This window comes from Prenolepis imparis, unplaced genomic scaffold (genome assembly GCF_030444845.1).
Source record: "Prenolepis imparis isolate NDT839.2.m4 unplaced genomic scaffold, iyPreImpa1.0 SCAF_10, whole genome shotgun sequence".
Classification (NCBI taxonomy): Eukaryota; Metazoa; Arthropoda; class Insecta; order Hymenoptera; family Formicidae; genus Prenolepis; species Prenolepis imparis.
The window spans coordinates 15686121-15710887 of NW_028141168.1; the positions used below are offsets into that span (position 1 = coordinate 15686121).

The window sequence follows — 24767 nt, forward strand, 5'->3', positions numbered from 1 at the left end:
CTTAAATAGAACGAATTTATTCTCAAAACAAAATAGGACCTCGTAAGCGCGTTAGCGGACACACATGTAAACATCGTTTACATACCATATATTAGCGTGTCTTTATGAACGCTGTAGTGGGGATTGTTATTTATCATATGGAAGAAGCAAAAGAGCCTAAAATATTCAGTTAATTTTCAACCTTTGACCGAAAAGGATCTGCGTGAACAATTAAAACAAATACTGCGAAAGGGAATCAGTCATGGAGAGCAACGTATGTAAGTACTACAAAAGATATACATACATATTTTCCGAACACGTGTTTAACGATCCGTATATCGGCCTTGACATTATTGCTTTGGACTTTTCTAAGGAAAAAGGACGAGCCAAACTTTACTTTACTCTCTGCTAAAATAAATAATGCAATTAAATTTATCGAAACAATATATAGCTCGACACGTTTGCATAATTAAAATAATGAGATGTATTGTGTTATTAAACTATCTCGGTCGCAGATAACCTCGCGTAGGCCATCGCGCAACCTTTCAACGTTATCGTGTTTTGTGTTTGAGCAATATATAAAGCACGCGCATTTTAAATTATCATATCGGCAATTATAAATATAATAATTATCGCACATTGCGTCGGTTCAATTCTCCCTTTGTTACATATGTAGCTGTTAACATAATGTAAGATGATTTTATTAAAAAAAGAAAATTTATTTTGTTGTACATCGATGAGTGTATCAGAATCATACTCGGATTAATATCGGCGAACTATCTCTAATTCTTCATATAGATTCTAGAAGGAAAGAAATGAGCATCGATGATTTTTTTCTGTACGTCATACCATTTAATAATTACAATTTAAATTATATAATTAGACGACCTTACACGTACGGTGCTCTAGGTTACGTAGATGTAATAAGTAAGTATTTTTTTTAGTTAGACTATTACGTATATTACATGGAATGAAATAACATTTGAGTGACGCTACGCGAACGTAATACTTGAGCTTAATTTAAACTTGGATAGAGAACGCATTCTTTGCACCTTTGACGAATAAATAGTAAATATCTGCCGTTGTTCTTATTTTTTTTCGTTTCGTCTCTTATGTCATAGAAACTCGCGACTCCGCGAGTTTCGATAGGCGTCGAGATAGCACGACTACGTATAAAAAAAAAATTGATGCAAATCTTGCATTATTTGTGCACATCATTCATAGGTACGGAACGTGTTGTACGACACGCGGCGTAAACAACAAAAAAATAATAATAACGAAACAAATAAAATAGAATATTAACACTGTACTAAGTCATTAGCAACAGATTCACTCTCAATACAATAATAAAGATAATATCAAGATTTTCAATAATAATAATAATGATAATAATAATAATAATATTAATAATGATAATAATCCTCACTATGCTTTATTTAAATATTCATATAGTGTACCAGGCGATAACGAAAAAAAATATTATGTTGCACCTGGCAGCATTTTTTTTTTTTTTTTCTTTTTTGTAGGAATCAAATACTCTCTTCTGTACATACATTTTTAAAGACGATGAATTTATCGCAAAGAATTAAATACAATTTCAAAATTTCGTGCTTTATATTAATTTCACGCAAAGTGTTGTCTGATAATGAGTAAAGCTTTTTTTGTCTTGATTTAATCTAGAGTTCGGCACTCGACAATTTACATGACAAATAGAAAGAAAATTTTCTTTCGTTAACGTCTCGTACAGTAATATAACGTCATTCGATATCGTGTGTGTTGTTATATATTTAATAATTATGTACAATTCAAATATTAGCCTAGTTAGAAGTTCTCTTCTTTTATTTGTTTCTTCTCTCTCTTTATCTCTCGCTTGTAATCGCTTAAAATCTCGACATACTAAATTCCCTGTATTCTTCCGAATTTGCATCGCGTTTAAATCGCGGTTATGACAATTCATAATAAGCACATTATAGAGCGACTGTTTTTTTTTTTAACGTTTTCTTTCTGTCGTATCACAAGATATAATCAATTACTCGAATACTATAGCTAATTTGTTTACACACTTGCGCTCACTTCTCGGATTAATTATTAAATCAATGTTCGATCTTTCTTATCGGATATCCTCGTGTTACCTCGATTATCCGTGTGTAGAATAATAATAATAATACATTTCTCTTCCCTTCTCTCAAACACACATCCGATCATGCATCTCTATACCGATAAATACGCGTAATCAGGCGGTACATTTGCATGCACAATTTGCGTATTTGGGTATTCGGTATTCGCTGCATGCGCATACATTGCACCTATCGAAATTCAGACACACTCTCAGAGAACGCATCTTCGGGATCATCATCATTTATCCCGTTCGATCCGGCATGCGCGAAATATCCCATTTTTTTCTCTTTTTATTCGGATAGTTCGGATTTTTTTCTCTCAACTATGTGATACAGATTATAGAAACTAATTACGTTTCTATATTTTATGGATTAAAGTTGCTATAGTTGACGCGCGCATGAGAAACAATAGGTAGTTCATTTGTTTGTTTTGTCATCAAATTCGGGATGAAATGCTCGATGCGATGGAATAAAAATGAATATTAGACTCTACGCGAGATTTTCCCTACATATCGACAATATAGGAACAACGTTGCTGCTCCAGGGAGACATTGGTTAGATTATGCTGAAAATTATGTACAAAGAGATGCTGGGGCCGTAGCTGCCCACCGTTTCATTCATAAAATAATATCATGAAAAAAAAGAATATTACGTGCGAAACTCAATTTCCGAAATAAATTTGCGTGACTTGAAATATGCTCTACTTATCTATTCTTTTTATAACTTCTAGCGTTGCATATAATAATTAATGGGATATGCGAAAGAATGTGTGTGTATCTAGGCATTTGATATAAAAAATATTAGAGAGAGAGAAATACAAATATGCAGAAATTTCTAATTGTTCTGTAGTTATTTTACATCGCAATAATATTGTTTTAATCACGTATAAATTATGCTGTACGAAAATATCTCTTTGTTATTCTATTAATGCAGACTTAGTTAATATATGCGTCTCTTAAAGCATTTCTTATTTTTTTTAGAATACTTCGTAAAGCCAGCATAATTTATACGCTATCATAGATTTCTAAAGGTTATCTTTTCCTTCGAGAATGGCGAAGAATATAATTTGTGTATTAACAGGCGTTCTCTTTTACAAACTATTACATTTAATTTTCTTCGAAGTTGTTTCGAGTCTTTTGCGAAGCGTTTTTCCAGGGACGAGTTTAAAAGGGATCAAACAAAAGAGAGAATATAATGTGTAAAAAAAAGAGGAAACCATAAATAAATAAATTTCATCAGTAATTATTAATCTTACAAGGTGAAACAGTGCGCAGCCAGACAAGATAATTAATTAATTCATTATTTGATTAATTAATTACTTAGACCGCTAATTTCTACATTCTTAAACTAGAGGATTCGGTTTTATCTCACCCGCTGAGACGGTCTCTCATCCGCGTATATAGTATGAATATTTTATATAATCTCGTGTGCGGGAAGAGAGAGCCCCTCGGAGCGCGTCCAGTCTATTAAGTCGGGTGCATATACGGCGCTATATACGTATGCAGAAAATTTTGGCTTCCCTTCAACTTCGAATAGTCAGTACAGTACTATTGCGTATCCGCATAGGCCGAAGGTGAGCGAGAATGGATCGTCGGCCTGAGGAAAAAATCATTCTTCTCGAAAGTCTCCTTTTTTCCCTCTTCTTACATAGGCTCAGCGCGCGAAATAATTTAAGTACGTTATTAAACATATACGAAGAGGGAGGAGAAGGATGGCGGGGTCTCCTCTACGCGTTCTTACGCAACAATCCATTGATGCCGACCATCGGCGCATTGCGGAATCGACGAAATCGCACCACGTGTTCTACTGGAAGTGAAGGTCCCTCGACCGACCCCGTCGGGAACCCTTGTTGCCGCGGGGTCTGAGAAGGCGGAAAAAGCCCTTAGAAGTTCTGCTCGCCGTACATCCCGGGAAACCGGACAGCGTGTGCTCCGAGCTCGGCGGGCGAGAACTCGTCCTATGTGGCCAAGTGAGCGAACTGGCCTGGGTGGGGCGCGAACTGGTAAGGGTGCCCGTACGGCGACATGTGGTACGGCACGATGTTCATACTCGCCATCTTGTGCTCCTTCTTCCACTTCATACGCCGATTCTGGAACCAGATCTTTATCTGACGTTCCGTGAGGCAGAGAGCATGCGCGATCTCGATGCGACGCCGCCTCGTCAGATAGCGATTGAAGTGGAACTCCTTCTCCAGCTCCAGGGTCTGGTACCTGGTGTACGAGGTCCTCTGCCGCTTCGTCTCGCCGTTCGCGTTCACCGTACCTGAAAAAACCAACCGTCTTCGTTAATTTTGCAACAGAAGGCTAGAGAACTAGTAGACGATGTGAGGGTGAGCTGAAAAAGAAATAGAAGGTAGAAAGAATTGTGAGAAATCCCAAATTTCGGTGACACAGAACGCTATAGCATTTATGCGAATATTAATTTACGGATATAAAGGCAAATGTTTGAAATATTTTTCCAAGAAAGATTTGATCACGCACGAGCGTCGAGTGGAAAAGTGCGGAGGTCGAATAAAAAGCACATAGGCGATGCATTATTACCAAGAGGGGCCCAAGCGTGCAACGCGTGACGACCTCGTTAATTATTTCAACGAGTCTCGTGGTTAATGCCTTCGCCAGTGCCGCTGGATCGCGAACTGGTCACTTGGCAGCTGTTTTACCTATTTGCTTTGCACGCCTCGGCCATAAATAATTTTGCAACGCTATTATTACGATACTCCGCCTCTATTACACGCGTGCTTCCTTCGCAAAAACTGCCAACGACTGCCGAACAACGTTAGAAATGACCCTCGGTTGCTTAGCCTCGATTCATTCGAGGTGTGTGTGACATAACTGTCGCGTAAATCAAACGCAATTTGATATAATGTACCTCTACCTACCTAATTTATTCTCTTTCTTTCAAATCTGGGATAAAAATTAGCAATTTGTTGCGTGAAAAAAAATACGTAACATCACCATCACCGTCTTCTGAGATTAGGAAAATAATAGACGTTTGTATAATTTGCACAATGGATTGAAAATGATACATTTCAAGGTGGAATTTGATAGAGCAGATGGTTCTTTACAACCTTTTTCTTGCCGAAATATTCGTAGAGTTTACTTTTTCTATAGCGTCCCGTTTCATTATTTCGATAATAATTTCTACTTTTTCCCTCCTTCTCACCCCCTTCGCTCTTTCGCAGAAGTACTAACATTGAGGTTTCGGTTCGATGCTTCAGCAGGTGCTATGCATGCAGGGGTGCCACGTTATTCGTTCGCTTTCTCAGGTTCAATGTAAGCACGGGTCATTGCGGATATTAAAGAGCCGGTTCATTTACAGCTATAATGGATGGCTATATTAATAGCGCGGGGCGAGGGAGAGAAGAGTCGATGAGTCGTATGGATAAAGATGCAGTCAAGTAGGAAATGCGCCAACGACAATAATCGTGCAACAAATTGCGCCATTTAAACGGACTTTCGTTGATTTATTTGACACTTCTACGTGTATATACATGCGCGCAAAACAAAAAAAATAAATAAATAAAAACGCACGACGATAAAATATATACAGCTGATCATAAGCTTGTACTGTCGAATAAATGCGAATAAATATTTTTCTCGGAAAGTTTTTTGCGTCTGCGCGATTATATAGCCGGTATATTCCCCGAGTGTAACATTCATAATGGAGTTCACAGGGTTTAAAGATCCGTTCCACGGCTTTGAACAACTTTGGCTGAGCACTTGCACGAGAGTGAGAAAAGCGCTTTCGCAGAGGATGGTAAAACCCAAAACGAACGCTTGAACCAGCGAAGCTCCTACCTACGGGGCTTAATGACAGGACCCTTCGTCCGGTGTTATCGCTTTCCTCCCGATATAACACGTCGCCGGGTCGTGCGAGGCTGACTTTTTAATAAATAGTGTTCTGCTTGTCTGGACACGCGGACTCGCGCGTTCGGTCTGCATATCGTTTATCCGGCGCACCTACCCATTTTGTAAAACCGACAAACGGAATTCCCTTTTCGACCACTCATTATTATACTTTCATTCGATAACTAAAACTATTCTAACGATACCGCGAGAGCTGTCAAATCAACAAATTTCTTATAATTTTTTTTTTTTAATTAAATTTTTATATCATTATGTACAATTTTAAAACATTTTAATTTTTCTAGTTACACCTTTTTGTAATAAATATAAAAAGATAATTGAAATTTCCTACATTCTTCTTCTTTTTTTCTGTTTCGTATAAAAAATTATTAAATAATTATTAAAAAATATTAATTGTTTTCTAGTAATAAATTGCTATTCGTATATCGTCGATATAATATAGCATACACGTGTTGCTATGTAAAGGAATATACTCGATGAAGACTGTGAGAAAGTTCACGACGATGCTCATGCGCGATTAAAATATGCTTCTTAGACGCATCATGTTAATTCTTTCAACTTCTTTCAATACCAAGAGAAAGAGAGAGAAAGAGATCTTATACATTCGCTTGAGATGTCTATAACAGGTTGAGGGTTTTTATCATTCCGGCAGAAACACGCACACAGCATATAATAATCTCAGAGCGACGTGATTATGTGTATATGATGAGTCGTTGTATATATTATTTTATCCCTGAGACGCTCGTGATTTATTGTTTTTTTCTTTCTTTCATTGGCCATGCCTTTTAATGCATTAAAGTACCGCGATAATCGCTGACCCGATTAAATTTCACGCGTGTCAGGCACACCTGTTTAATTAGCATTTAGATTCTATCTGGCGCGATCTTAGTAGTTATTCTCGCACTATAAATTCTAAAGCATCGAGGGGAGTACGAGCCAATATGTTATTGTAACGTGAATTTCCGTAATCATACGCATGACTTGCGTTATATATCGCTTGGTAATAAATTTTGTAATCACATTGAATCTCTTAAGCGGATGCAATGAGAGCACTTTGTGCATTCCCTTTCATAAGGATGCGGAAGATTCTCTTCCTTACACTTCTTTCTTTTCTTTTGCAAGCTTTCGCTCTTTTCAAAAAGTAATGAAAAATATTGCAACATCGTAAATATATTACTCAGATGAAAGTAAGTAATTAATTACGAATTCGATAGAGCGATTATTTATTTCGAAATACCATAAAATTATCTCGTTATGGACTATCAACTAGTCGATCGATCAAGATACTACTTATTGAATAATATTACGTTATCTGTTGCATCCATTATGCATAAATAGAAATAATTATACAAAAAGGAATTATTAAGTCATTTTAGATATTCAAAAGTATATGATAAATTAAGAGAGCACATAGAAAAAATGTTCTTACATCTTATGTACTATAGATTATTTCTTTGATATTTTCTAATTATTTTTAATGTTTTAATCCAAATATTAAATGTCACTATTGTATTAAAATTATATATTATATTAAAAATATGCAAAATATATAAATGTATAAAAATATGTAAATTCTGTACGACGGGAATTTGCTGTACAAAACGGTCGAGTCTTCTCCGACGCTTTAGAGAGCGGATAAAAAATTGAAATAAAAGCGCTCGGCAGCTATCAGGCAATAAGAGATGTGCGAACGAAGAAGAGGCTCCGGGGTGCGCATAGTCGTCGTCGTTGTAAGACTGTGAGGCGGGCTAAGCGCAAGGCCATGTCGTGTCACCCATCTCGATGTCACCTCGTGTCGTCTAGCCTTTTCGTGCCTCGCTCTTAATAGAACGCGCGGAGCGCGCATGTATTTGCACCGAACCCTGTACGAAACGTGTCACCGACTGCCAGGCTGACGACTGTCCTGACGTCCGCCTGACTGACAGATCGGCTGGTTAAGTCTGAGTAACACGTGACTGGGATAATACCGTGCGACTCTATGGCGCGCGTTCACGGTATGATTTTGACCTTCTCGGTTTTTAAAACGGTTCCCTTCGTCGAGCGACCTTTTCACTCAAATGTGCAAGTTTTATTTATTACATACGAGATGTTTTTAACGTTTTTCAAATCTAATAGAAGCTCCCTAAGTCGTGAGAGAAATGGCATCGACACGAGAGAAATTTTTTTACTAATTGAAAAATATTTTGGAGAACATATTTAGATGTTTTGAAAGTTTGCCTATGTGTTAAAGCTATATACTTGACAGAACTGTCTATAGTAAAAATACACTATTTTATTAAGGTATATTTTATCATTATTGAAGAATACAACACACGCAAAATATATAAAGGAAGAGCGTATTATAAAAATAAGTATTAGTCGATATAATTGATATTGCGTGCAAAAGCAATTCCGTGTAGTCCATACGTAAATAATAATATTTCATGCGACACATTTCATGTAACAGATAAAAATTATTATTTCATATATATCTATTTTAAATAGAGAAATAATCGTCATTTTTATCATCCATTTGCTTATCTATAAAGTGATGTGTAGGCGTTTAATATCGCGCCAATGGTAGATCGGATATTATTCATCGTAGTATTTGCGATGTGGATTATAGATTAGGTGTTGAGAAAAGAATTAAAATGATCTCGTGATCATATAATGACGTGAGCGTAATGTCTTGCATTCCGCTAGTGCAAGTAAGTGCGCTTACGTGTCTCGGTGTATGTAGGCGCATAAGCTCAGTATGTCGAGAGCAAGTTCTACAAAAGTATATATATAGAACTCTTACTATCCCCTCTAATCCCTCCCCGTACATATCTGAGTAGTTATCTGATACGAGCTCAAGAGTACGACCGTATCAATTCTTTCCATCTGCTCGATCAATTCAACAATTCCAAAGAAGCCAATAAAGATTTGTAAGTTTCGCGACGTAATGAACAGCGGGAATCAATTTTTTTCACAGTCTCGACGAATTCTCTATTTAAGCAGCCCGATTGCAGTGTCTTGATTCTTTTTTGTAATTACATGTTTTTTTTACAAAAAGTCTTAAATTTTTTAAAGAGACTTTAAAAAAAAATATTCTACGTAATTATCAACGCATTACAGCCTCGTCAGGATCATATCTTTGAGATAATATAATCAAGATTCATTTATGTTTGCGATCGACGTACATTTTTTGTAAAACAAGATCAAGCTGTGAAAAGAGGTTGGCAATTTTTTTAAAGTGTCATAATTTTTTTAGAGAGGAAAAACCATACACGTCTTCATAAAGATGAATTACGTAATGGTAAAAGAGACAATTTCATTTACAATATAAAATCATGTTATAAAGCACGATGTTTAGTCAGTTACAATATCCAACATGGTCTGTATCCAAATGGCATCGGCATCATAAAAGAAAAGGAAAGGTTCATAAATAACCCGAGCAGTTCACCATCGCTATTATGCAATTACGATTGCATCTCTATAGCTTAGGTGGTCTAAGACTTCAAGATCTCGTGTTCGGCCCTATAAGATAGTGTCTCTTAAAAGTTGTCGTTATTTCAAGCTGTGGGGATATTCAGCTAGGGGTATATCGCGTGGCTGCCGTCTTTGTTTTCTACTGTCCGAGTTCTACGTTACTAATGACAGGCTTGTAGTCTGTGTTTTCTTTAATCCACAGTTTCATTCTGCGCGAATTGCATGGAATATATTTGAAAACTTTAAGACTTCTCTAGTTTTACACTAGAGTGTGATGTACGCGTTTGTGACATTTGCGATTTCAAGTTCATTTCAAGTCGACTTTCATTTTTAGAACTCACTCTTTGCAAAGATTTTATTATCAAATTATTCTGAAAAATTTTATTTTTAATCTTAATATTTTATTTTATATGAAAACCATGTAAATTAGAAACACAGAAATTATATAACCGTGAGATAAATTTAACGCCTTTCCGAACAACTGTATTATGATCGCATTTAGATGCTTAATGATGAATCAGTTAACCCTAAGTATCTTTCAAGACTCTATTATTCTAATAATAATTTCTATCGTAATTCTCGTCTTTCTTGAGAAACGCGTAGATTCGTGCTGATTTGTATACGACCTAAAGATTTTAGAGTAAGATTCACTCATACATCGGCGGCAATGATAGAAGATTACCCGATACACACACATACAGACTTCTCGTCTGGCTCGTCGCCAGTGTGAATAGCCATAGTGGCGCTCATGAATTTTCGAAACATCACGTCTGGTATATCCGACGATGTATAGCAAACGCGTAATCCACGCACAATTTAAATTTATCTACACGCGCGCGTTCCGTCAGTCAACCTCCGTTCGGACCCCCTGATTTGTGAGCTATCCGTACTTGCGCAGCTGTACGACCAATCGCGAGCCGAAGATCGGTCTTCCCGAATGAAATCAACGGTCGGTCGTCGCATTTCTACGACGAACGAAGACGAGACCGACGTTGATCAGCGAGGGGGAGAAGGGGGATGACTTCTAGGTGTCCACGATCCACCTGTTACCGAACGTTCGAGACCTGTCTGTGCTGCCTCGAGAGCTCTCGAGACCGCGGGATCTATTTCGATCGTTATATACAGATGACACGCTCGGACCACACCGCGGAAAGTTGCCGGTTATAAATCTCCTCGGGAGAGACACACGGGGGCCTTAGTCGCCTTTCAAAAGGATCTATTAATTTCTGTGCCCCTACTCGCGCGCGAGGGCATGGAAATCCTTTTATTGGCTCGACCGTTACACGCTCGATCGTAGGGATATCCTATCTACCACGCGCTAATGAGAATGTCACGCGTTTGTTTATTTTTACATTACATGCGACATTTTGTAAACGTCTCTCTCGCTAAAATTAATTGGAGAGGCCCGATAAAAGTAGGTCGGGACGGACATATATTCAGTCACGTGGTAGTATATAGTCGTGACGGAACTGGCAGGAATTTTTCTACGAAAATTCATTTACGGAGAGATGCGATGTTCGAATTGGGTCACCGGCATCTTCTATCTACCACACGAAGACACGTTCGTGTGTATATGTGTGTGTGTGCGTGTGCATCGGACAGTTATAAATAGATTCAAAAACTATTGCTTTTCAATCCGAATGGGATAGCAAGTGGTTTTCAAGGGCTGGATTCAAGTTGGAAGAGCTACGCTAGAAACGAGGTGACGAAAGAACGAAGGGTGCGAGAATGGAGGAGTAAAGGGGATGCAGAAAAGGGGGAGAAAGAGAGTGGCAGCCTTGCTGAAGCTTTTATGCCGAAGTTTGCGCGGCGGACGTTCCGCGGATCATTTGTTATCTTCCACGAGAAAGCTCTCTGACGCAAATAGGTTTGTTTCTGGCCGCTTTAAACGCTTCACAATAATCCGCGCGGACTCAAATTCAATTAACGCCTCGTCGTCCCCACGTCTACCATCCTCCCTTTCCTCTTTCCCTTTCTCCTCCTCCCCCGCTCTATTCCCCTTTCCTTCATTTTGCACTTTGTACTCGCTGACAGCATACAAAAGCCAGTACAGTCTTTCTTTCGCGTCTCTTTTATACATGGCGCATGAACCATGAGAATATTGAGGTACGTGCTTCGAAGTCCTGATGACCTTGAACCCCCCCCGAAATGTCCGGCCGAATGCGAAACATGCGAGTATATTCGCAAAAAGATTAAATTACATATAATCGAAGAATCTTTTTCTCTCTATCGTTTCTCGATAAATATCTCGGGATCTCAGGGGGAAGGGGTGCCTATATCCGGCTAAAATTAGACATTCTTCTCTTTCACTGGGTCATCTCCGTGCGGGGGAATTGATAGAGAAGACTGAGAATAACATATTATCATCCGTTTTCTCCGCGGATTGCGGAATCCGCGCACATGTGTAGCGTCGCGTTTTGTACGCGCAAGAAACTATCGGTCCCGAGGGGTTACTTTATACACAGCCGAATGAAAGAGAGCCGTAAGACGTGATCGCGGGCGCGCGCGATGAAGGAGGAAGGATGGTGGACCGGGTCCTCGGATTGAGGAAGAATGGGGGATAGAGGCTACGCGTCTCCATCCATCAGGCGACGGGGTCCCGACACACGCGACTCAAACCTACCGACAACCTTCCGAATGCATTATCTTCTCTTTCTCGAGGGTATACACACGCATATCATTTAGACGACGGTTTTCTTATCCGATTTCCAACAATTTCTCAATAAATGCTTTTACGTTTATTGCACTCTTATATTGGAGAACATCGGGAACGAATGAGATGTAGCTCTGATCAGGGACAATTAAGATTATCGGTTCTGTTAATCTTGCCAGAGTGGAGTAATGAAGGATTGAGAAATCAAACTTCTCAAACTTTGATGACCCACTGTGAGAGAGACGAACAATAGCCCGCGCCGTTTAGAGAACTCTTGAACTGTTAATTGACAATAATCATGCGCAGGAATGTACCGCTATTGCCGCGCGCGAAGTAGGCATCAGCGTTCCATAAATGTTCGTACGGGCATATACAAACGCGGGCATATACATGCGTATATACGCGTATTGGTTCGCGTGGAACGTTCCTGCTGCGGGAAAATTAATGACTTACCTTCAGCGGGAACAATACAGTCAGCTGCGACTCTCTACGTGTGTCTGGGTCTACAGTGCGTCGCGGTGATGCGAGCCGCCTAAGGTCGGACACAAAAACACACGAGCTCGTATATGTACGTGTGTATCCGCGTGTATGTATGTACGTGTTTCGTTGCGTGTCACCTATGCGAATTGATTTATTCCCATAAGAGAGCTAAAGAATAAAATGCAAATGTGTAATTTTTATATATGACGTACTTGCGCATTTTTATATATATATGTATTTCCACTTCTGATGATATATTTCTTGCCTCTTGATGTCTCTTATAAGTGATTGAATATAATTGTTTTAATTTGTACAAATATTAATATTTATCGTCCATCCATAATTAAAATATGCGAGCGAGTTTATGAAAAAAAATAATAAAATTTGAAATCCATTCTCGACCATCGACAGTTGCGACGAACGCCATTTCTTCCTCTTTTTCGCGCGTGACATCGCGTCGTATCGAACGGATAAATCTCATCGAAGGCGCGCGTGTGTGTCCCTTTTCCGGACTCTCCACTGTCCTCTATGAATCATGCAGTACCTATGTTCCCGGCTAGGTTACTCCTCTTAGGAGGCTGTCCGTTTTGATCGTCCATGGCGTTCCTCCTGGTTTACCCCACACGAGCGACGCCGCAAGCTCTCAGAACGCCTCGCGCTGGTACATAAGCCTCGTGCAAGCATTTATTTATGGTCCCGAGCCGCTGGAGTGCACGTAGGACCGCCTCTACGCCACCCAAACACGGTTCACCCGGCGCATCAGCCGCGGAATGAAGCTGTTCTTCTCTGAAATCTATCTTCGCCCTTGATTTCCTTACGACATAACGGTGAAAAGAGCGTGTAATGATCCCATTTCTCCATAATAGTCATTTTACTCCAAGTTTGTAAGAGGAGAACATTACTAGCAATAGTGAAAACCCCTTTATATCTACGTAAGCGATCGTATCCTCTTTAAAACCTTCGTCTCGTATCCTCATTAAAAGAATTATCATAAAATAATTATTCTCTCGTTGAAATAATTATATATAAAGTAGAGGAATACTTACATTTAAAAAATATTATATATCCTTCGATATATTTCTCATGTCTGGTGGTAAGTTTTCTTTAGAAAGTCTTCTTCCCCCCTATATTATACTTTTGAGCAGGACCGAAATAGTTGTAGTAGAGGTAAAAAAAGAAGTTGTATCCCGAGCGTGATTCCGTGCGAGGCACTTGCCATGACAAAATACGCGCTTGTACTTTCACGGATTGAAGCATCAGAATAATTAGGTAATTGAGGCATGGAAGTCCGTGTCGGTTCTTGAGAAAGTAAATATCAACGGAAAAAGCAGTCTGCTGTTCATATCTAGACGAGGGAATAGAGTGCGAGTATAATAAATTACATCAAATTTTGAAGGAGTTGTACTCATTAAGTTTGGATCAAGATTTCAATATCAAAGTTAAACATCGACACATGTACATTAAATTACTATGTGAAATGCTACTATATGTGTTGGCGCCCTTCCGGCAATACATCAGATTATATTTAATGTTATCTTATATTGTCTTATTATCATTAAAATTGTAATATAAATTATATTCATTTAATCTTAATTTTTATCTAAACTCTAAAGAATAACTTGTTTTGAAGATAAAGTTCACTAGAAACAAAATAATTATGTAAAATATGAAAATTTTTTCTTAAAAATAATTTTTAAATTTATTTAACAAATCTGAAGACCGATTTAGATAAAATTATTTGAATATATTTAGTAATTTATTGCATATGTATGAGAGAACACAGTAAGCATTCTGACTAATGACAAATATCTACATGGACGTTGCGCGGGATTTATTTCACGGCGGAGTTTGTTTCGCGGCGGCCGGAGCAAAACGGTTCGAGAATTTGATTACATCACATTAGGCTGTACATTTTAAAAGGATGATGTAAGTGCACAGAACCGTTGATCTCGCGTGATTTATTTATCGGCCTGGCACGGCCGGCACTCTATGCACGACTATTGCACGTTGTACGTACTATGCAACTTGTGTATCTTCTAAATCGAGTTGTCGCGACGGTATACGATGACGCTTCTCGCACGATTCTTGCATTATACCGCGGCGGCTCTCAACGATCGCGTGCCATGAAATGTATGTTGTTAATAATCATTAGCGAAACTCTTTATAGAAGCGTGTATATATGTTATTGCGTGATATTAATAACGCACGTGGGAAACGCACGTGGAATCGTAGATACCGTACGCGACCACTTGTATTTTAATACAGTCTCTCATCCCATTGTCATAAAATCTAATGTCAAAGAGATACAAGATCAGAAAATTGTATTCATTTCTCAAAGACTGATTTTTATAAAAAAAAAATAAAAAAAAAAAAAAAATTGTTAAAATCGACATAATACACCTTTCAATCGGATAATCAGTGCGGCGTAATCAGTGGCGCGAATCCTTGGCAAATCTGAAGAGAATCCCCGTGATGTACGACGTGGGGAGACAAAATACACACGCGCGATTATACTTTGCCGGGCGGGTTTTTCGGTTCACGTGTCGTGACAAAACCACGAAATGTGTGTACGGATACGCGAAACGTCGCCCTTACTACTACGCCATTCAGCGTTGGCTCGTAAATTTTCAGAAGAGGGAATCTTCCTCGGGGAGGGTTTGTCGGCCGAAAGGGCAGGACTGCAGGAGCATAAGGATCAAGGATCCCCGTGGCGACCGGGCCACGCAGCAACAGGCGGCCCACTTCACCCCCTTCTCCCCTTTCCTCCCTAGCATACATCCATTACCCCATCGGCTCATCCCGTTTGCACTAGGCGCTTGCAATGAAAATTTATGTCCTAATAAGTGATTCACACTCTTCCCGCGGTTATACGCAAACTGCCGTACGGTAGTAATCTCTTCTCTTCGCCCGATGCGTTTCCCTTTGAACGATTCTACACAGCAGTAATGATAATAATTGGAAATCGCGAGCTTGCAGAAATTGAGAATCATGAATTTCATTGAGCTTTTACATTCTTATCTAGTCTATATGTGGCTGTGATTTATTAAGAGAGAGATTATGTGTGTGTATATAATCGTGACATAACTATTTCTTGTTGACCACTAGATTGGTGAGATCATAACATTTATTAAAATATTTCTTATATCAGAATTTCTTGTTGTTGGTCTTAGTATTCGATTAACGACGAATTTACGATATTTCGAAACGCGAGAAGAAGATACGCCGAGCTTCCCGGGGGCTTTTTTAAAGAAACGCGACAAGAAAATTATTTTTGGACAGCGACGGAAAATTTTCTGGATTCTGCTAACCCTAATATCTTCGGAACAGTCTGGCGTAGATTGATTAAGCGTTTAGTAATAAAAAGATTTTCGTCGGCATAAAAATGCTGTATGCTATGCGGTTAGTAAAACCAGTTCTTTGATGCGCGCTCTTCTCTTCTCGTATCTCCCTTTCCTTGTTAGTGCGCCGTGATCGTACGTACATACGATCGTATGCATATGTTTGCTCAAGGCGGTTCTCGTACTTGTTTTTATCTGCACCCCATATCGAAATCCGGTATATCGAGATTGCAGTAAACGAAAAGGCATTTTACACACTTCTTCGTTAGACTCGGGGCAGGGGTAGACGAGATATGTATGAAATACACTGTCACAGGTTGGTCGAATAAAATGGCAATCGAGAAAGCTTAACGTATAATGTCACAGTTTATTTGAATCATTTGTATATATGTATATATATATATATATACGCAGCTTGGTGTCCCTTGACAAGAAAATTGTTCCGCCAACCATCACATATTTATGACGTGCAAATGTGTTAAGGGCATTAAGCGAAATCCAGTTCCACTGGTTTCCACCGTCTACCCCTTCCGGCGTGGGGGATTCGTATGTTGGGAATCACGTTGGTAGCCATCTATCAATCGGGACACAGAAACGTGCCTTTCCTCGCGGCGCTCCTTATTTATGGCGGAATGATCGACCCGTAATTATAGACTCCGTGACGAAAACGACCTTCTGCTTATCTAAACAGAGGGCTGCGGTACTCGGCCACTCGTACCGGGTCTCGAGCATTTCGGAAATGAACCGCAGAACTGTTCATTTCACGCATCAATTGCATGTTTATTCGCGTTCGCCGCTCGTCGGATGATAGCTACTTATCTTGGACTCTTGGAGATTCCCTACTACTTATACATCAAAGATGACCTATATGCTTGCGGCTGCGTGATTTTGCCAACAGCAAGGACGGATTATTTTTACAACTTCCGAAACAGTATGGTGTAATTTGAAAAATACACAAAGTGTAAAAAAATTTAATATGTGTGTTATACTGGATTTATAGAAATATTTTTCAATGATGATAAATCATTAAATTTTCATCGAATTGGAAAAGTTTTCCTCTTTATGTATTTTACATAATATTCGACGAACTTTTAAAACGATTATTTAAATTAAGGCTATTGAAAAATATGAGATATGTTCATTCTTTTTTATATTCAACTAAATAGATAAAATATCGAGAGATAATTTAAAAATATAGCAAACAAAATAAAAAGACAGGGATTATTGATAAATAATACGAAAATTAAAATTCCAGAAATCATAGATTACCTGATATTTTTTGCCATCGATACGATTTTTAAAGAAAACTCATTATTTTTTCCACAACTGCTTTTATATTATTAGTTTCATTTATAGAAGAGAATAATCGGTGTATAATTATAGTTTCTCTAAGGGTAAGGCTACCATCCTTACTTATCTAATCATCTAGCCTTTTTTGAAATGCCCTCTTTTTCTCTCTCTTATTTCTTCCGGATTATCTGCATGTTAATCGGCAATCAACTAGCAAAATAATTATGCTTTTATTTGCACAATGATAATACGTTTGAATCTAATTATTATAATCACACAAGCGCTGTACATAAATTATTCATCGTAAAACTGAACTGTAATTTACATTACACACACACACATACGATATATTTCAATATTATTAAAAAAAATATATATATGAAAATTATAAATTTTTTATTGAGAGAAAGTATTTAGTAAAATTTTTATTAATTAATAAAGTTTCTATTATCAAGGCAATATATAACAAAGATTTTTGATTGTTTGCGCAATTTAAATATAATGTAGAAAAATGTAAACGCGAAACGCAATTTTTAAACTAGGTTCTTTTATTCGAGAGTCTCTTTCGCTATTGATAAACAGTTTATTTGTTTAGTGCTCAAACGTTTATTCCTTAGCAGCCGGCTTCAAAAGCGTCGCAACAGTTGGACGAAGTCTAAATAGAATGTCTCATGTCGATGAACGCACAAATTATTCCCGACAAATTAATTATTTTCCTTTCAAAGTAATTTAGTAGTCTGAATGCAACTTTGATTAATCTTCTCAACTTTGATTAGCCAAATATAATTTTCTCGTACGTCTTCCACAATCATGTAAAAATTACAAATCGTTGATATAGTTTGGTTGAAAAATTGCAAACTATTTTTCACAAAAGAAAAGACATCTTTGAGAAATGTATTCTAACCGAAATACACAGTTGGAATTGTCAACCTTTTCTCAAACGAAATCTCAAACGGGGGGAAAGAAGGACGACAAATTGTCCTGTAAAGAGAAACTCGACCTCATAAGTCAATACTGCGCTTGATAACTATTTCAAGTGTATGTCTAAGTAAGGACCATTGCATTCCATGCACTCGCACAAGATTTATGATTACTTCGCTTTCACTCTTTGCTCCACAGTAATTACTCTCGCGTTAGGAGAATTTACAATGGCATCACTCACGATGGATCATTATTATTATTATTATTACTGTATTATTTACTCAATGTTCCCCGGGACGGCAAATTTTTCAATATTTATATTTCATCTGCTTGAGAGACGAAGATAAAATCTATTTTTCATTACACTCCCATTAATCATCGGGAATATCGCCGCATTAATTATAATACGCCAACGTTCTCAAATTTCAGCATCGCTCGTGGTTTAACAGCTAACATTCTCCGCAATCAAAAGTTGATAATTTTTTTAAGCTTATCCACATGTTGTACAAAGTGTATACGTAACGTTTTGATAATATCGTATCTCTCTAATCAGTCTTAAACGGCACGCGCGAAATAATCTCGGACGAGGGGGTCAGGGGGGAAGCGGGTGCGTAAGAGGGTGAGGTAAAAGGATGCTACATTAACCAGGCGGACAATCTCGATGCGAGCGATCTTCCTCAAGAGAGAGAGGAAGCCGAAACGCGTACAAGAAAGATCCGAAGAGAAGAGAGCGTATCCCCGCGTTTGGGGGGCCGAGCCCGAACGGGGTCCAAGGAGGCCTTCGTTCCGAGAGCTAAATCCGAGAGAGGACCTAGAAGGAGAGAGAGGAAGGCACAACCAACCAACCCTCTTCCCTCCCCGCGCTCCTTACAATGCAGCCTGATTTATGGCCCGGGCGCACATACATAGAGTTACACACGATATCATAATACCATTAATTCTTCGTCAAATTCCCCGCTGACTGAATCATACTGGCCATGCAGTAAATCACGCGGGGCGACTAATGTGAGCGCGACCAGCGCGCTGTTTTATCTTCTTTGAACCACGGGGGCAGGTGAATCTCTAAGTCTTGGGCTCTCCCCCCTTCTCCCTCTCACTCTCTCTCTCTCTCTTTCTCCTCTCTGTACCGTTATTCGTTTTCTGACCGCACCCCCGCACTAGCTGCTTTTGGACGGAAATCGTGGGGACACGTTTCCGCATATATGCATTAATAAGTGATCAGATCCCTAATAAATGCGACGTACGTTTTGACGCATTCATTCAACACTTATCGAGAGATTGTATTTATGTAAGAGCGCTATTTGCTCGCTGAAGGAATTATTAAGTAGCGCAGATTTGCTCGCATCTAGTAGTGTATCCTCTTTGTCCCCTTTTTTTTTGTTACATCGTAAGAATGATGGAAATATATTGCTCGTATTAATTTCAACATTTTCTTCGATATTTCGTTCAATTTTTTGTATCTTTTTAATTACTATATTAATATCTATCAAAAGCATCTTGTATATTTTTTCATATCGAGCAAAATCGGTTAGTTATGTAAAGCGCATTAAATTGTTCTGATATAATTATATTTGGTGCGTTACGTTTTTTATCGCGATGATGATAGCTTTATTTTTTAGTGATATACGAATAGATGAATTTTAACCTGTACAAGTGATCCCCCACTTTTAAAATTAACTAATTTTCAGTTGTGCTGAATAAATTTTATATATATTTTATACATATGCAAAAGCATCTTGCAGCCAATAATTTGTAACGTGTTGTGTATGCGGTGACATTCTTTCTATAATTTTTTCTCTTTTTTTTATAATTTTCAACAGAAATATAATTTAGATATTTAATATAATTTAATAAAATTTAATATCTTTAGATATAATTTCTGTGAAGAAGTAATCTGTACTGAAAAGATCCATATTAATCTCTGAATATACGCATTAACTTGATAATTATTATGGGCTATTTTTGAAATATGTATAATGCATATCCTTCACTTCCAAGCAATATTTATGTAATCTGCTTTTTCAAATGGCATAGACTATAGTTCATTAATTGTCTCGCTCTTCTTATGCAACGGCTATTTAACTTTAACTATTGAATATACCGACGATGACAGAGTAAGTTATTTATATAACTTAATGCATCTTTCTTAATCTTTTCCTAATATTTTTGCACAGAAGCTACGTTACAAGGACACGTTACGCAACTTAACGTCATCATGTTGTTTGTGATCAAGAATAAATACTTGTATATATAAACATATGTACAAATAGAATTTGCTCTTAAAATCAATCTACATTCTTTTTTAAATGTCGAGATTTATATATCTCGGTTTATAATGCTAAAATATACGAAACAAAATATTTGAGATAAAAGAAATTGCCATTATTAAAATTCGATAAATTTATATAAACTGGAATCTCGTATATCTTAGCTAGTAATTTAGTATTTTTGCGCTTATATATATAATAGATGGATGACATTTCGAATGTTAAGCAGAATAATTATATGCATTCGCACATTAATATATTAGCCAACATTTCAAATCATATATTAGACTCAAGTTATTTTAAATGAAATAAGATTAAGAGTCTAAAATTTTATTCCAAACAGTTGTGACGATTATTTTTAATTATAAATAACTTATTGATTTCTGTTCCTTTTATTCTTTTGATCAAAAGTAAAAGCAAGTTATTCCATCCGAAAACGAAGAAGCGGAAGAGATAGACGTGTCTTAAAATATCAATAAAAGTCTCTTCATTTTATTTTAAATATTAACAAGAGATTTATAATTTAATAATAGCAAGATTTGAAAAAATACACAAAATACATATATTTGTGTTAAAATAAATGTAAACTACTTACTCTGACCAATGTGAACCCTTTTCATCCAAGGATATATTTGAGGCGGGTTACTGCCAGAGGCGTTGCCCTTGTTGGACGAATTGTTACCCGTGCTAGACGTGCTGGACGTGGAGGAAGCGGGCGACGAAGCGGAAGATGCCGTTGTCAGCGTCGAATTTCCCTCGCCGACACCCCTCGAGCTGCCGCTCGGCGGCGAGGCAGCGGACGCGGCCACGGATGACCTTGACGAGCTACCGGGCGGTGAAGTCAGCCCCGATGCGGCTTTACTCGTACCGGGGGTGACTTGCAAGGGCGTCGGGCTGTTTCTCGAAGTGGACGTGGTCAGATCTTGCGGGGACGCGACGCTGGTGGACGACGTCGAGTCGGCGTATTTACAGCTGGACGTTGACGGGGCTGAGGGGGCTGACGCGCCCTGCAATAGGGGTGTCGTCGGGTCGGCGTGCAACTGTTGCTGAGGATGATGCGGTTGTTGAGGATGGTGCTGAGTTTGCTGAGCGTGCATACCGTGTTGCTGCGACGTCGTGGTCGCGTTCAATCGCGGTTGCGGTTGCAATTGCGTGTAATCTATCATCCCGGTCGGTGTTGGGTGCTGCATACCCGACGCCGGCGTGGCATAAGGATGTTGAGGATAATGCTGCTGCGGTGAGTAGCAGGGCGCGGGATAGCTGGTGGACGCGGCATTCGGATTGTAATATTCGCCACCGGCCGGCGATGCCGCCTGCATCGGTTCTCCAGGCGAATTCGGCGTCGGTCTCGGCTGCTGCTGTGGCTGTTGACCCGCGTAGCATGATGCGAGCGAGCTGACGAACTGATAGGAACTCATTCTCTCCACCTTGTACCTTCTCCGCCTGCCAATCGTCAACTGTCACTGTACCGATACTCTTGCACGTCTATGTTCCGTCATTCACGAAACGAAAGCACCAACGACGTTGCGTTCGATCGATCGTATACGCGATTGAACAACGTACGCCGTCATTAAGTATAGGAACCCATAGTCATCACATCGGTGATGTAAACGTTCGCGCGACATACGCGGCCGGTTTCCTCTGACACCTTGTTCGTCGAACGATTCACAGCTATCACGACTTGTTACACGTGGAGAAACACGTCCCAGAGCGATTCGATAATGAACGAGGGGTTCAGGACTAATAAAGAGAGAGAGAGAGGCAGCAGGCGGGTCGAGCGGGTCTGAATCCGACCTGCGAGTCAAGTTTACGAGGGCCACGTGGGCCTGGGCTATAAAACTGTCTTCTGCTTCTTTACGACCTCAGGAGTCCGCGATTACCTACAGAGAACTCGTGGGCCCACCGTGCAGTAGTGCGTAACAAACAGCTTATCGAGGTGTCCCATTGATGACGATGTTGTAAAGTGTTGAATGAAATGACGAGCGTATTTATAAACACCGTATATATACGAAGCGCGTATTAAAATGTGATTGGTGCGATTAATTAATTAATTGACAACGTGTCACAAATGTTGCACTTAACAACGGACGACTTTGTATCGCGACGGAGACCTGTATACTCATATCACCACGGCGTAGAGGGTGAAGAGTATATCGCGCGAGCGTTCGCCGTTCCTGTTGCGTGCGCGAAGGGTGACTGCTATCGTACTGAAGGCCCTCGTCACGATCCAACGGAAGACCGGTGTGTGCGGTAGCTTGTCACGTGCCCGCGCTCTCTGCGTGTCAGAGGAGCGCCTCGACCAATCCCTGCCGTTCGTCAAACCTTGATTGGTCTTTCCGTCGGCGTACGATTCTTCAACCCCGTTCCTTGCGTCTCCGTCGAGTCTCCGCTGCCGCTGGCGCTCGTCGTGTGGTGGTGTTGCCTGGCTGCTACCCGACGTGACAGGAACCGATGAGAGGGGTGTGCGTAAGAGAGAGAAAGAGGGCGAGAGAGGGGTCAAGGAGAGGGGATAGCACCGTCAGGGGGGCTAATGGAGAGATATTCGGGAGTTCTGAAAACCGCTGGTGGGGGAGAAGTATCTCGATCGCTCTCTCGTTCTCCTCTGCAGCCTTCTAGTCGCGACGTCACCAAGAAGCAGTCTTCCGTCCGCTCTGCGAGGGGGGCTACGCGCGCACGCGCCCCCTACTGTATAACCTCGCGGTGAAGACAGATGAAAAAGAAAAGGGGTGGTACACACGAAAGCGCGATTGTTCTTTACCGATCGACCGAAAACTATTCACCCGTTTCATTTATCGCCGTCGTACCGCCGTCGACTTCATCGTCGTGAATCCATCTCGTCTCGATTATAACACGTACCCTATCTCTACTCGATTTGGGGGATGAAGGAAAAGTACGCGAGTCTCAAGAGTGCGAATTGCCGCATATCGTAGAGCGTTCACTTCCGCAGACCGTCTCTTTCCGGGACCGCGAAGATTGTGCGTCGTCTGATCTTGCGTTAAGAGGTTCGCGATGGAATCGTGATCGTCGCGCGACAGATCCAACCTGAAAGCGCGTGGTTCTCCAACCGCGACTGAGGAAGGGGCGCACATAAGTCAGCCCGGTGGTCGCGGCTGACAGTTTTATGAGAGTTTGATAGTCTTCGCCGCTCGCTCCTCTTTTCACGAAAGGACAGGATCTCTGCGCGAGAGAAAGAGCGGCCTAGAACGGGAAAGAAAGGTTTAAAGGGAGGAAAAGAGAGAGAAAGAGAAAGAGAGAGAGAGACGCGCACTACGCACCACACTCTTTATTGTCCCATAAATTCAAACCTGTTGCCTGTAGCCGAGAAAGACAAGGAGGGAAGAGCGTGCACGAGGTAGAATCCTCTCCCAATCGCGATTCGATTGACGCCCCCGTTATCGTTCGTACGGCGAACCCGGACGCAACTCGTAACTCACTGAGCCGACCGAGAGAAGAGCCTTCGGAGTTGGCGGCTCAAACCAGAAGCATGTGTGACGTAGTAGCCAGTTGGTCAAACGGGGGGCACTCCGGGGTAGCAACGGTGCGGAGGGGACGACTGAGGAGGCGGAGCTCTCTTTGCTCGTCGCGCAGATAAGACTTTAAACAAGTTCTTTACGACGTTAAAGCAAAATTTCTTTGACACATACTGTAATAATGTGTCCCCTATATTTTCCTCTTTTCGCGCGCGATTAATTTACATTTTACGTTCAAATCCCTTGCATCCCTTTATTTTTCCTAAAAATTCCTCTTTGTATCTATTTCTTATCAATATTGTGATTATTCTAATAACTAGTATTATGAAAAAATAACACAATTACAATCGTAATCATTGATAGGTCTCTATAGGGTCTCGTAGTCACACCTAAGTTCAAATCTAGATGTTTCGATAACTTTTCTACCCCCTGCTTCTTTCATTTGTCTTTATACTTCTACTGTGTTGATTTGTAGATCGTTTAGGACATTTAATTTGCGGCAATTAGCAATTTGGAAGGAAGGAAAGCGTTTTGAGTAGAAGCCGATAGTATAGCAGTTGCTCGCCAGATGTGGTGAGTGCGGCCGTTCTCGTTGAATTGTGGCGCGCGCCCGCCCCCGGCCGTCCTACCCTTTCCCTCTTCTTCCCCCCACTTAATCGTTTGCCCCCTCCGTTCAGACGAAACTGGCTATCTTTTCCACTTTGAGTCGTTGCATCTGTATATGTACACAGCCGGGTATCCCCCACTCGTTCCAGTGGTATTCGCCACTTCAGAGACTGTGCTGTTTGTCCTACACCTACTATCACTTTAGACCTCTTCTTTCGCACGGCTGATGAAAAATTGTGATCCAAGGACCGCTAAACGGTGAACCAAAATGCTATTACGCCATTCAATGATCAGCATGTAACTATATCTACATGCATTATTGCATCTTTG

At 39.9% G+C, this 24767-nt stretch overlaps 1 protein-coding gene across 1 annotated transcript; it reads right to left on the reverse strand.

Moving 5' to 3' along the window:
• Positions 1 to 1880: 1880 nt before the first annotated feature.
• On the reverse strand, positions 1881 to 23781 carry LOC145941595 (uncharacterized). Its single transcript, XM_083047751.1, has 2 exons — positions 20957 to 23781; positions 1881 to 4358 (listed from the first exon to the last, which is right to left on the reverse strand). The coding sequence occupies exons 1-2, from the start codon at positions 21777 to 21779 to the stop codon at positions 4054 to 4056; spliced, it is 1128 nt and encodes a 375-aa protein (XP_082903877.1). The 5' UTR covers positions 21780 to 23781; the 3' UTR covers positions 1881 to 4053.
• Between the last annotated feature and the right edge of the window lie 986 nt (positions 23782 to 24767).

What these genes read in the sequence shown, in the direction of transcription:
- LOC145941595 (XM_083047751.1), bottom strand. Translation starts at nt 21,779, where the DNA reads ATGAGTTCCTATCAGTTCGTCAGCTCGCTCGCATCATGCTACGCGGGT. An exon ending in AAGGGTTCACATTGGTCAGA is followed by an intron (nt 4,359 to 20,956) that starts GTAAGTAGTTTA and finishes TGGTTTTTTCAG; the next exon opens with GTACGGTGAACGCGAACGGC.